Genomic DNA, 13,303 nt, shown 5'->3' with positions numbered 1-13,303 from the left:
GACTTTTACTTACCCTTCCACCCACCCACACCACCTCCAGTATAAGGATTTTGAAGAAGATATGAGGAGCTTGCAAGCTGAGATAATTGAATAGGCATTGGTTGTTACTCATACAGTTTTTGGTTTGCACTGGACCCTGGATGCAGGCATGTAGAGTCCCATGTATTCTGCACTCCTGGAGCGTTGGAATTTGCTAGGGTCCATCCTTTGCTGTAGAAACATGCTCCAGAATCTAAACTTTCATTTAAAAAAAAAGGGGGGGGGGATTTCTAGCACTTACGGTTGCGAAGGAAACCTTTCCAAACTGGAACTGAATGTAACCAATGTAAATGATGTCTGTCTGGGTCTGCATATACCCTGAAACAGTAGCTCTCAGAGGCATGTAAACTGTTCCCATTCATTTCAGTGTTGACCTTGAAATGTAATGATGCCAGTCTGTTCGTCAGCATATTAACTGCTGATCATATTGACATCCAGCTGATGTGCTCATTCCACAAACTAGAATGGCTTCCCAGACCTCCCCAGGCCTTAAAAAAATAAACGGGTGTGGGGGCTTCAGCTGCAGAAACCTCTCGCTTCCACCTGCCAATGTTTATAATACAGTTAATGCATTTCCAGTATTCAACTCTGCAGCACATGAAACATGTCGAGGGTTGAGTAAAATAAATGGAATTTAATGCCAGATGAACTAACAGAGGGTCCTGTCAGGTGGTGGTATTTCCCCCCCAGTTAAATCACTGAAATCTTTAGGTTTTTACATTTATGCAAAGCTGCAAATAATTCCCCAGATGCAGTGAGATTTGCATAATTCAGGGGGTTGGCCACAGAATGGATAGTGGCTTGCAGCTCTGGGAAGGTGTGCCATGTTTCACAGTTCTAGTGGTTTGTTAGTGGGAGAGTCAGAGAGCCCTTTAAAACAAACGCAAAAGAGATTTGGATCCACTTCCGACTGTCAGTAGAATACAGACTCTGAACTCAATTCCGAGACATTTCTGTTTCCTTCTAACATTTTGAGATGGCTGAGCACATTGTCAAACACACTTCAGAATAAGAATCACGACTTTGTCTCTGTTTAGACAGCACCTAGTACACTTACTGCAACCAAAACAATAATCACTGTCATCATTCCCCAGGCAGAGTTAAAATAAGCATAAAAGGCTACCTCTGCTTTGTTGTTGTCTTACCCATGAAGCACCATGAATGAGAGAGATCCAAATCTATGTCAGTCACTTCCATTCTGGCTCTAGTACCAGCATTTCAACTATGGCGGTGAAATATGCTGCTTGCCCGTACGTAATCTTCCATCCCTAAAATGAACAGCTCAATAAAGGACGTGATTTTTTGAAAGGGATCAGAACCTGGCCTTCTATTTTGCAGCTCCAGTTTTGCCAGGCACAAATAAAGCATGTAAATATCAGCCTACCTGATTTATTGATTTAGTCATGTAGTTAAACTCTAGGTGGCATCAATTGCAATCCCAGTTATTTGCAACCACAATATTTGTTCCTACAAAATGTAGCTGTGAACGGTTTCTAAAAATCATATCCAAAGTGTCTCATTGTAAGATTTTGTTGTTGTTAATGTTACTAGGATCAACGGTATGTCATGACTTCCGGCTAGTAAGATCAGTACAGAGTTCTTCAGATTTGTGAGGAATGGTAATATATTGACCCCTGAAGCACGCTGCTTCCCATTTTTTCTGTTGCTATTTATACTTCCAACTCAGCTTCATAAAGGCTGGAAGCCAGTTGCATCAGGCAACCAAAAAGAAAATTGTTGTCATTAAAATAGTGAACTATCCATGGAATTGTAGGTTGAGATTGTTAATTCTAATGCATTAGGTTACACTAGTGCACATCTGTCTTCTTGTCTCTCTTGGGTTTATGCCACCATTATTCTTCAGAATGCCTAATGGTTTATTCATAGTATTAGGAGCTACATGAGTGAGTAAGTAGCCCATGCCCTCAAGAACTGAGAGTAACTGATTGTTATAACAGGACAGATCCATTTTTAAGCAAGTATTTCAAATATTGCAATCAGCTAAGTGAACTCAAAGGAAAACACGTCATTAAGTTACTATGTCAATGGAAATATTTACATTGCGGTGAAATGTACCCATCTGGAACATACATTATATCTGCAGCAGATATAAATGTATCCAGAGTCATGATGAATCATGAAATTATAAGGTTGGTTTGGGAAAACAGTTAATCCTGTAATAAGTATAAATGATGGTAATAAGGTAAATTACTTTTTCTGGTTGCTGCCTTCTAAATGCTCCGTTTATTCCTGAATGTTCTGTTAGCTGCTAAAGAAAATAGTTTGGTTTACTCTAGTTGCTGTAGAAACTTAGTATGTTTTTCCCCTCAGATGCTTTTATTAATTACATCACTTTGAAAGCTCATTGCAGGATTTTCAGTCTTAAATTAGTGTGATGACAACACGAGGCCAGATTATAAAATGGTACAGTTTGTCCTTTAGGGAGTGGATAACAGTGTTTGTTTCTGCCCTGTCATGAATCCTGTTGTTGTAGGAGTCTGCAATCATTTAAATCTCTTCAGAAAAAACAAAACAAAACACGTTTTTGTTGAATGTAAGGAATGTGGGAAGCAGCTTGTAAGATATCGGGTAGTAAACTGACATTTATGCTCATGATACACACACTCTAGTGTTGTCAAGTATTTCCTTGGTGCAATGTAAAACAGGGAGAGTTAAGTTTCTAATTCATGGTAATATCAGCTAGCATTGCCTTATTATGGTTAAATAATGTTTAAAAAAGCTAACCTACCGAAAAGAGAAACAAAATGTAAAGTTATACAAATGTATTACATAGCGGTATTTATAAATACCAGGAACTTCAGCATCAAGGTTATAATTTTTTTTTTAATCAAGATGTCATGCATATTCTCTGAGCAATTTTCTCTAACGTTGAATATTCATTGCTATGCTGAATACAGTAAAATTGTTACTCCTTAGAATATTGTAAGTAGGACACAAAATTTGTATGTGATTTAGGGACATGCATGTATGCAGTGTCAATTCTGACAGCTCATTCTGTGCAGCTTTGAAGTGTGGGCTGGATCCAGTGTCACTGTCTGTACAATGACAATTCTCTTTAGAGTCAAGTTTTTTGGACACACAAACTCTCAGTATAATCATTTGTGCTACTCTGTATCACTCACTGGATTGCTAGAAGGTCTTTTTGTTTGTTTGTTTGTTTTTAACATTCTGCTTGTCAGTTACCTACTTCACTATGATCAGTTAAGAATAAACTATGCTTACTGAAATCAAGTATTATGTAACAGTTTATGTATGTATCTGAATGCTCTGTGTTTGTATAGGTGTATATACATACAAACGTGCTTTACTTTCTCTTTTCTCTGTCTGCCCCCCCCCCATTCTGAGTAGTTCTGAAGATCATTATTCAAGACTGCTCAGATTCCTGTGCATTAACAGCCCTCAGGGACAGCTCCCCTACTTTGTCAGATAGTGACAGAACTATTCAGGAGATCAGAAGGTGATATACACTGTGTGTGCACACAGCATATATGCCGTTATGCACACACACTTGCAGTTTATCTGGAGTGAGAGAATAGCAGTGATTTCTGCATGAACACGCAGCCTATGTAGTATTCAGTGAGTGAATAATAGTGAAGCTAGCAGCAGTTGCTTCCTGCTAGATATAAATTATGGATCACTTACTTGACAGCAGGTTGTGTGCTTTAAAAAAAAAAAAAAAAAAAAAAAAAAAGCTACTTGCTCTTCCCCTGCATTTTTTTGGCTTTTTCCCAGGGTCTGCATTACTTCCCGCTGCGATGCCAAACCCTACTGCCGTTTAGATTTGCGCAACATTGCTTTAATGCCCAGAGCTCCTCCATAAATAGTTCTGCTCTCCCCACGCCCAGCTAGCAAACAACCACAGGAAATCAGGGCATATGCAGCCAGCACAGCTTAGCTGGCACTAATTGATCTGAGCCTGCCCAGCCTGCATGAGAGCATTTGTGTATGCGGCCTGCGCTTCTCGCTCTCCAGAGCTGCTGCTGCCTCAGGAGCAGCGACAGCTGCTTTTAAAAGACACCATGTTGCTGCTGTAGCCTTAGCAACAACAGCGGCATTTTTGTTGACGTTCCAAAGAGTTTCACTTCTTTAAGGAAACGCACCCACCCTCTCTTCCCCCCTCCATCTCTGTTCTTCCCAGTCAATGATTTGAGGCGTTTTTCAGCTGCATGCAGTTGTCTGGACAAACAGCCTCGGGAGCTCCTTGTGGCTTTCCAAACAAGGAAAAGTTCAAGGAAAGCAGATGGACGGATATTTTTGCCAGTGTGAGTGACCAATTAGCATTTCGGGGTCACTGAACAGGGAATTTAGTTTCTGAGCTGGAAACATTGTGGACTGTTTGTTTTTGATCTTTTAGCTTAAAGGAACACACTTGTTGCTGCAGCTATAGGTATTTTTCACCTCCCTCTGAACATTACTTTTTTTTTTTTCTCTGTGTGTTTGGGATTATAGCAGATTTCGAGCATGAAGATTCAGGAGCATCCGAGCATCCCCGATACCAAATTACAGAGGAACCAAGATGCTGATGGTCAGGAAGATAGCTTCGTCTCAGAAGTGCCTCGGCTGGACTTGACAGCCCTGTGCGATGACAACAGCTGGGAAGGTACAGTTGTGTGCTTGCTGGTATGAAACAGAAAGAGAGAGTGAGGGGAACATGAGTGGGGTGGGCGTATCTTTGGGTTTATAGTGCCTGGCCAAAAACAACAGGAAATGTATTTTTATCTGGAGTCTGGAGAAACTGGAAATGGAATAGTGGATTGGTGCCAAGTCTGATTGTAATGTAGGGAAAGGCGGGAGAATGTGTTTGCTCCTTTCTTGCAATGATTCTTCCTTTCTGATTAAGAATTATTCTTTTCATGGTGTTTTGCAGCCCAGGCTAGTGAGGAGCTGGATCTTACTTAAGCAAAACTGAGTATTTTATAGACAAAAGAGAATATCTGCTTTCTCCCGTGCTTACCCCTCTCCACTCCCACCCTACAAAGATATGAAAATCAGGGTTCTATTTCCTGTCCTTTAGTGGTCCTTAGGGACAGTGCTTCCCTAGTCTGTGTTATACTCCGTGTAGAATTCTATTCACCACGTTAAAAAAAAAAATGTTAAGTTGCTTGCAGTTCAAATATCTTAATGCTCTGTCTTAGTTCGGTTTTCCAGAGGTTTTTTCGCACTGACTTCGTTAATGGGTTACCTATATTCAGATGCACTCAACGATTTTTTCAGTATAGTGCTTTGCAGAGATTAATGCAGGAGTTGTTTGTTTATTGTTTACATTGCATGTAAATAAACACTGAAGTCCTACTCCTGAGTAATTTACACCATATACGCTGCATGTTTGTGGCGAGGGGAGCCACTTACTATCATTAGCATTTTCCTGTCAGCAAAATGGCCAGGCATTCTGATCTATCCCAGAGATGCTCAGGGGCCAAGTGGCTAAGAAAAATAACTTTTTTTTTGTAATGCATATTTGTTGAATTACACATTTTGGGCCCAATCCTGCGAGATGCTGAGCAGCTCCACTGCCACTGACATCAAGAGGAGTTGAAGACGCTCAGCATCTTTTAGGATCAGATCAATTATGATTCCTGCCTATATCCTTTTCTCCAGTGTGCAAGTGAGTGTGCTTTTGTTGTTAGTCCTGAAACTTGGCAGGCGTGGATTGGGAGGGGCTCTTGGTATAGAAAAAGAGTGTTTAAAAAAAGAGACAGAGAGAGAGAGAGAGACAAGCGTGTAACAGGCATCTGCTACTCTGGAAAACAAAACCTGTGAGCAGTGCAGCATGTTGACAATGGACAGGTTCTTTGTTCCTGGTTCCACAGCCTACGTGACACATGTCTTCTGCTTTCCATGTAGGAGGGACTAGTGATGACAGTGTGGGGCAGGGCAGACCAAACCAGTAGCAGTGGGTGCCCCTGATTCAAGGTCAGGCCACCAGCTACCTTCAGTGGCATTGAATTTCTCCACCCCCACCTCCAGCCTGGGAATTCCCTAGATGATATCATCATGTACAACGCATCTGATTAAAGGGCAACACGTACTGCAAGGAAGTCTCCCAAGAGATCTCTGATTCATTATATTTTATTGGGATTCTAATTAGCCATAACCTGAAGGGTTTGGACAAGCATAGGAGTTTTTGTGTTTTTAAAGGTGACAGAGGCAAGAATCACCCCTGTGTATTCTGCTGTCACTTGAGCCTTTTGAAATAAAGATTATTTTCTTTCCTTGATTCCTGCACGTAACTCCCATTGACATTAACGGAGTTATGTGTATGCCTCAAGGGGAGAATAGACTGATAAGCTTGTCTCCCAGAAACTGCCCCACCTCGTGATACACATTTTAGTTCTGATACAAAGAACTTTTCTAGAGATGCTCTGACTTGCATAAGGACTCTGGACCCTTTTCATGAAAATGAAAGGGGTGTATGTGGGTGTGTATATATATATTTTTAGAAAGCACTTCTTTCAGACTGTTTTTCTTCCTCCTTCCTGTTTAAAATACATATGTGACGGAAGAGGAGTTTGGCAAAAGGGACAGCCAGAGCAGGTGAGACACGTGTCAGTTGTCTCCAAATGCCACCATTTTGTAGTTGCAGTACGCGTGGAGCAAAATGGTGGCTTCTGTGTCTGGGTGAACAGGAGACTTTGAACCCATTTCAGCTGTGAACATGTAATCAGTCTGGCAGTGGCTAAAAAGAGGAAGATGCTAGCCCAAACTCAGACATAATTTCCACATCTAGAGCCAGATTTTGTCTGTGAGATGACTCGTAAATCACTGCTCACAGATATGAGTAAGGGGTTCACAGTCTGGCCCCTATTCTTACGATCTGGGCAGTCTGACCCGCATGGCAGTGTACTGCATGTCCTCCCTCTTCCTCTGAATTGGCGCTGCAGCTCTGCTCACTTCTATGGTAAACAGCAAAATCTTCCAAATTCAAATACAGTAACAGTGTTCATCATTGTATTCTATTAAATTCTGGGGTAACTGAGCTCAGAAGCTGCCCTTAAAATCAGTGAAATGGCCAATTCCTTCGGCAAGCAGCTGAGGTTGTGGTTTGGACTGCCTGTGAAATTCTAGCATTGTGTACTCCTGATTGTATCCACTGTTAGGTATTTAGAAGCCACAGAACAATGGGTTTCTGGTGGAGCGACTCATAATTGGCTTGTGAACACAAATTCAGTAGCTGAGGTTCCCTTCTCCTCCAGGTATCACGGCCTCTGATTAAAATTCTTAGGAAAGGTCTGAGGGGAAGCATATATGAAAACAGTTCTACAAGATAGTCTTGTGTGGGGAATGGCTACTGTTCTTTTACCTTTACACACACAGACTAAATCTCATCATATTTAAACCACAATGTCTTAACGCACATCAGAGTCTCTCTCCCTCAGGGGATTCTTCCAGGCACTTCACTAGAACTGAGTATCTTTTGGGGGTGGAGACATAAAGTAGCAATTATCCAGCCCACCTGAGATCAGCATCAGGTTAGAAATGTTCATCTTTGGGACCACTGCGACATGGATAACTCTGTGACCGCCCCTCTGTGCTCCTCGCTCTGATCTAAGTGGTCTACGGAGGTGGCCCACTTGTTGGCAGCTGGAATGAAGTCAGATTTGGGGCTAGTCTACACGTGGAGTTGTTGCTGATTAACTTTCTGTATGGACAGGCCCTCACACACAGAATGGTCATCCCCCCACATGGGGTGACATTTGTTCTGTCTGCATAAAGACTGACTATTTGGGTCCTATGCAGGAGGAGTTTGGGGAGGTGTAATCCCCCCACGACCACCACCACCCATATACACACAAGGGCTACCATTCAGCTGGAGTAGCAGTTGCAAACTCTCAAGGGCTGGAGCCAGTGGATCTGCATAAAAAAAGCCCCTGATGTGGGCCCTCCCTGGACCATCCCCACATAGCTGGCACACAGACCAGTCTTGTGCTACATAGGGTACGTCCCCACTACCCGCTAGCGGTCGATCCATCGGGGATTGATTTATTGCGTCTCGTCTAGACGCAATAAATTGATCCCCTCCGCGCTCCCCGTTGACTTCAGAACTCCACCAGGGTGAGAGGTGGAAGCGGAGTCGACGGGGGAGATGCAGCCATCGATCCCGTGCTGTGAGGACGGGAGGTAAGTCGAAATAAGACACGTCGACTTGAGCTACGCTGTTCTCGTAGCTGAAGTTGCGTATCGTACATCGACCCCTTCCCCTAGTGTAGACCAGCCCATAGGGTGTGCCCAGGCACTCTGGTGCCAGCCCCTTCAGGGCTTAGAGCATGGAGGGCCTTGCACCGGCCCCTTGCACCAGAATGAATTTCACTGTGGTGCCCATAGGCACTGAAAAAAGAAGCTATTGCTCTGCAGAGGTGCCATGATTTTATAGGATACATTCAGTTGACACAAATTGAGCGGGTTTTCTGTTTCTGCATCAAATGCTAAGGTGAGGCACAGATAAAATGCATTTCATAAAGAGAAACACTGGCCCTGCAGCTCATCTCTGCTGCCTGTAAATGGGTTCTGTACTGGGCAGTTTGTGACTGCTACGGTAGCCTGCAAAGTTCGTGAGTCTGTGCAGGCTGGCAACAAATAAAACAGCGTTTCCAGAACAGCTCCTATCACAAAGGATTTTAATCTAGTCCTTGTGGATCATGTGGATCAAAGTGCCAGGAGTGGAAGGGACATCCTGCTGCTTTCATAGTCTAACGTTGCTTTGCAAAATTACCACAAAACTTTACTAGCTTGGGCCCCAAACCTCCTCCCCCACCCTTCACCACAATGAAAAAATGATAGTGAAAACAACTAATGATATGTAATGTTCCCACTTGCCTAAGGCTAGGCATGTTTTTTTCAATGGGAAAGTGGAATATTGCTAGGTTGACCCAAATTGACTATCCCCCAGTTTGCTGTCTACTTTGCCTTATTTATCTTGCACTAGAGTATTAAAACTAAACTTTAGCCCAGATTTTGTAATAAAAATCTTTTATAAAACCCACAATCAACAGCAGTGTTTTCACCTTATTTTTTTAATTACAGTGAAAACAGGCATTTTTAAACAAATAAGCATTCTCCTGCAGTGTTGGAAACAGAAACATTGCACCACTAAGAACCTGAAAATGAACAATAACAAAAAATAAACAAAGGGCATAAATAATTACCAGTAGATTGTTGATTAACCAAATAATGAATTTAAAAAACCCAGTGTTATTAAAAACATATTTAAAAGGACTTATTTTTAATGTAACCAGTCTAAGGGTGATAAATTGCCTTGTATTTTCTCACTGTTATAAACTGAAATGAAATAAATATAATTTTACTCTATTTGGTCATTTCTCCTCACCATATAGTTACTTGCAACAAATAGTACTTATATTTTTATCATCATTTATTATGATGATTCATTATTGTGTTAACAAAATATAAACATGGGTACATTAGGAATATTGTGAATTTGACTTCTGTCAAATTTTTTTTATCCCCGAGCGAAGATGTGATGATGCTTCACTAGGGCTATATATTATTTTGATACACTAAGAGAGGCCACAGTATAAGAAATTTTTTAAAAATAAAAATAGTTATTTTCTCTACTGATACAACACATTTCATTCATTATAAAACTAGTGTGTATGTTACACTTTAAAATTGTATTAATTAATTTTAAAAGATCATTTTAATTCCTTTCATTTTCTTCAGCATTTTCCAATGAAATTTAGGGCAGCATCCCAGCTGATAAAACTTGATATAGTTCAGTTGCTTCACCAGTTTACACTATCTGAAAATCTGGCCTTCATGTTTTAGTCAGATGTCTGTCTCCTTTAAGAAATACTAGTACTGCACTTTAGATATCATTGTTCAGTGTATGAACCCATTTTGCAACTGTATTTGCATCTGTATGCATAGGTATTTTACATATGCTTAGGTGATATTTCGTCCTGCAGAGGACCACATGAATTTTTTGAGGGTAAACAAAATAAAAATATAAAAAATTCCCTATAAGAGGATAACAGATGGTCTTGAGATAACCATATTCATTTATTCAGCCTAGAGACCACTACACTGCATTCTCCACACCTCTTGATTAAAATACGTTTATTGTCAACTGAAGACCATCATTTATCCTTCCTATGGACATTTATTAAAGAGGTAACATATATATGTGCACCTGCATAGTTGCACACATGCACAACAGGTGGCTGAAAGCTTCAGTGGCAAGTTAGTTGTGGGACTATGAAAGGTAATATACCAGTATTGAAGAGGAGAGTGAAGGCTACAAACATAAGTTTGCCTTTTCCACACAAACTCGGCAGAGGCAAGGCTAAAGGAATTGAAATGGAAGTTCCAAACCAACAAATAGAATGTTCATACATAGACACTCTGAAGTGTTTACACCCATGTGCACAATCTCTAAGTAATTTCTTCCCTGTGTTTATGCATGTCCCTTATTACTGAAGAGTGAAAAAAGATATCTTAAAATAGAAGTGCTCTGGTTGCTTGTTAGAGGCATGGAGAGACTCCCCTATGGAGGAGAGGTTGACAAGACTGGCACTGTTTAGTTGAGAGAGAAGGTGAATAAGAGGAGGCATGATAAAGGTATTCAGATTAATCAATGGCTTAGAGAAGATAGAGCACTCCTATTCACCTTTTTACTCACACAAGGACAAGGGACATTCAGTAAAGCTGAAAGTATATGTAAAAGTGAGAAGAGAAAATATTTTTAACACAACACATAAATAACCTGGGGAACTTACCCAGTCCAAGAATTTAGCAGGTTTCGTAAAGTCTTAGTTGTTTATATAGGTAAGGAGAGCTTCCATTATGAGAGTGTTACATGAGGTAAGATAAACACATAAATAATACAAATCCTTATGCTTCGGGCCATAAGACAACCAGGGACTAGGAGGAACCTTCCCCTTTGGGTCAGTTATTCTTTAATTGTGCATGACAAGGAGCATTTGGCACTAACCACTATGGGAAATGAGATACTGGACTAGTTGGACCATTCATTGATCTGATTCCATACAGCAGATTGTGTGTTCCTTTGCTACCTGCTCCGTTTCTGTTCAGGCTTTGTTAGCCATTTTGACCTCCTGATCTACTTATTTCTAAATATTGTATACCACAAGTGGAACAACTAACCCAAAGAGTCAAGACCTCGAGGAATGAAAGTGGGAAATAGTCAGTTTTCTGTAGCTGCCATTTGTTCCATCCAAGTTTCAAACTTTCTTTCCTTTTAGGACTTCCTTCCTCTCCCCCTTTCTGACCCATTCTCCTTTAGAATGTACATTTCAGCTTTTCATCTGTATTTGAAATTAATAGTGGTACCACACATGCCTCAGTCACTGCTGACTGTAAAACCGCTTATCTCTGAGCCCTCTTGAGTCATTGTGATACTTTATATGGTACCTGATATCTGGAATGTAAATCTACCTCAGGACAAAGTCACATACATCTTTGTTCACAGGTTGGGTAGTAGCTGAGTTTGTTTACTACTATATGCATTCCTTTTTCCCCTCATTTTTTCCCTTTTAAATCCCTGCAAGGCATAATGCTAATCCCACTGACTGTAAATCACCCAAATACTTCTTATTTTAGAAGGTCCTACTCTAAAGTTGTTAATTCTCCATGATGGGAAGAGGGATCACTGGAAGAATTATAAGAGAATAACTTGACCAGTGAGGGTGGGGAATCAAAGGACATTAGTTTCCACATTTCACTACCACAGGGTCTCAAAGACTTTTCTGAAAATATTGGGCTGTGTTAAAATTCAGGGAAATAGTTGGACTCTGGAATGTGTATGGCTCCAAATCATCAAAGTTTGATTCAAGGGCTTGTAGATTGTGGGTTTATTTTTTAACCTTAAACTGCTGTATTTTCTCTCTCTTTATTATTGGGTTCCTTCAGGGTAAGGCAATTTAGAAAACATTTGCTGCAGAGATTATGCAAGGGAACTGAAGTTTATATATATAGGGCCCTACCAAATTCAGGGTCCATTTTGGTCAATTTTCACGGTCATGGGATTTTTAAAATAGTAAATGTCATGATTTCAGATATTTAAATCTGAACTATCATGGTGTTGTAACTGTAGGGATCCTGGCCCAACTCTGAAGGCAGCAGTGCAGAAGTAAGAGTGGCATGGTACGGTATTGCAACCATTACTTCTGCCCTGCAGGGGTGGGGGGGGCGCTGCCTTCAGAGCTGGGCACCTGGCCAACAGCCACTGCTCTCCGGCCCCCCAGCTCTGAAGGCAGCACAAAAGTAAAGGTTGCAATACTGCAACCCCCCTACAGTAACTTTGCGACTCCCCCAACCCAAAAGAGGGGTCCCAACCCTTTTGGGTTGGGACCCCCAGTTTGAGAAACGCGGGTCTCCCTTGTGAAATCTGTACAGAATAGGGTAAAAATAGCCAAAAGAACAGATTTCACAGTCTGTGACACACTTTTCACGGCAATGAATTTGATAGGGCCCTACATAGATATGTATAAACTAGTGGTAACATGATGTACACGAGTTGTGGTTTAAAAAAAATTACACATCCATCACAGCTGGATCAGTGCATCTTCTCTGCAGCTGTGGTCCTTTGGGGCTTTTCTGGAGGCTGGCCACAAGTGAAAGTTTGCCTTTTCCATCAGAACCCTAGAGAAGGGCCATTGTGCGAATACCACCTACCATTCCTTCAGGAGTGACTTAAGTTTCTGGGAACAGCATCAGTCTTTGAGGCAGAGGGGTGCATGTAGCCTTTGATGCATAAATCATGTAAAACGCTTTACACCCCATTTGGTGCTGAATTGAGTATCCCTTGAATTCAGTAATGCAGAGGACAGTGGAGTACCTTAAACCTATTGGGCCATACGGTGGTTTTACAAGAGAATAGGAACACGGAAATGTAACATTATGCAGTAAATGGAAGTGCTACATTTTTCAAAATTTACAAAATAAAAAGGCCTGATCTCTCTCATTGGTATAAGATCAGGATCAGAGCCTGTATCCTCAGGAAGCAGATGACTCTGTAGCTGTTTTAAGGCCCTTTCCAATGATTCATCACCCACTATTTGATGTTTTTTCTAACTTTTTTATTTGATTTCAGAACTTCTTGTTAGAATTGCATGTTCAAAGCACAACTCTTAGATCGTCTAATCCTGTGGTGCTAAGTAGGAGCATGCAAACCAGCTTAGTAAACGATCTGAACAGAGAATGTTAGACCCCTTATGGCATCTGGACAGAGTGACCACGGGATTGAAATGATTTTTTTCGGTTTGTT

At 41.1% G+C, this 13,303-nt stretch overlaps 1 protein-coding gene across 12 annotated transcripts in view; it reads left to right on the top strand.

Annotated features, from left to right (window-relative positions):
• FAM13A (family with sequence similarity 13 member A) overlaps positions 1–13,303 on the top strand; it is a 208,120-nt gene that overhangs the window by 169,308 nt on the left and 25,509 nt on the right. For 11 of the 12 annotated variants that reach the window (XM_039540440.1, XM_039540441.1, XM_039540442.1 and 8 more), the window contains one exon: positions 4,510–4,660. In XM_039540440.1, the coding sequence (XP_039396374.1) occupies positions 4,510–4,660 (151 nt within the window). The remainder of the gene's footprint in view (positions 1–4,509; positions 4,661–13,303) is intronic. The other variant, XM_039540437.1, reaches the window with a different exon arrangement.

This window comes from Mauremys reevesii, linkage group 5 (assembly GCF_016161935.1).
Source record: "Mauremys reevesii isolate NIE-2019 linkage group 5, ASM1616193v1, whole genome shotgun sequence".
Taxonomy (NCBI): Eukaryota; Metazoa; Chordata; order Testudines; family Geoemydidae; genus Mauremys; species Mauremys reevesii.
This window is presented reverse-complemented; position numbering and strand designations above follow the sequence as displayed.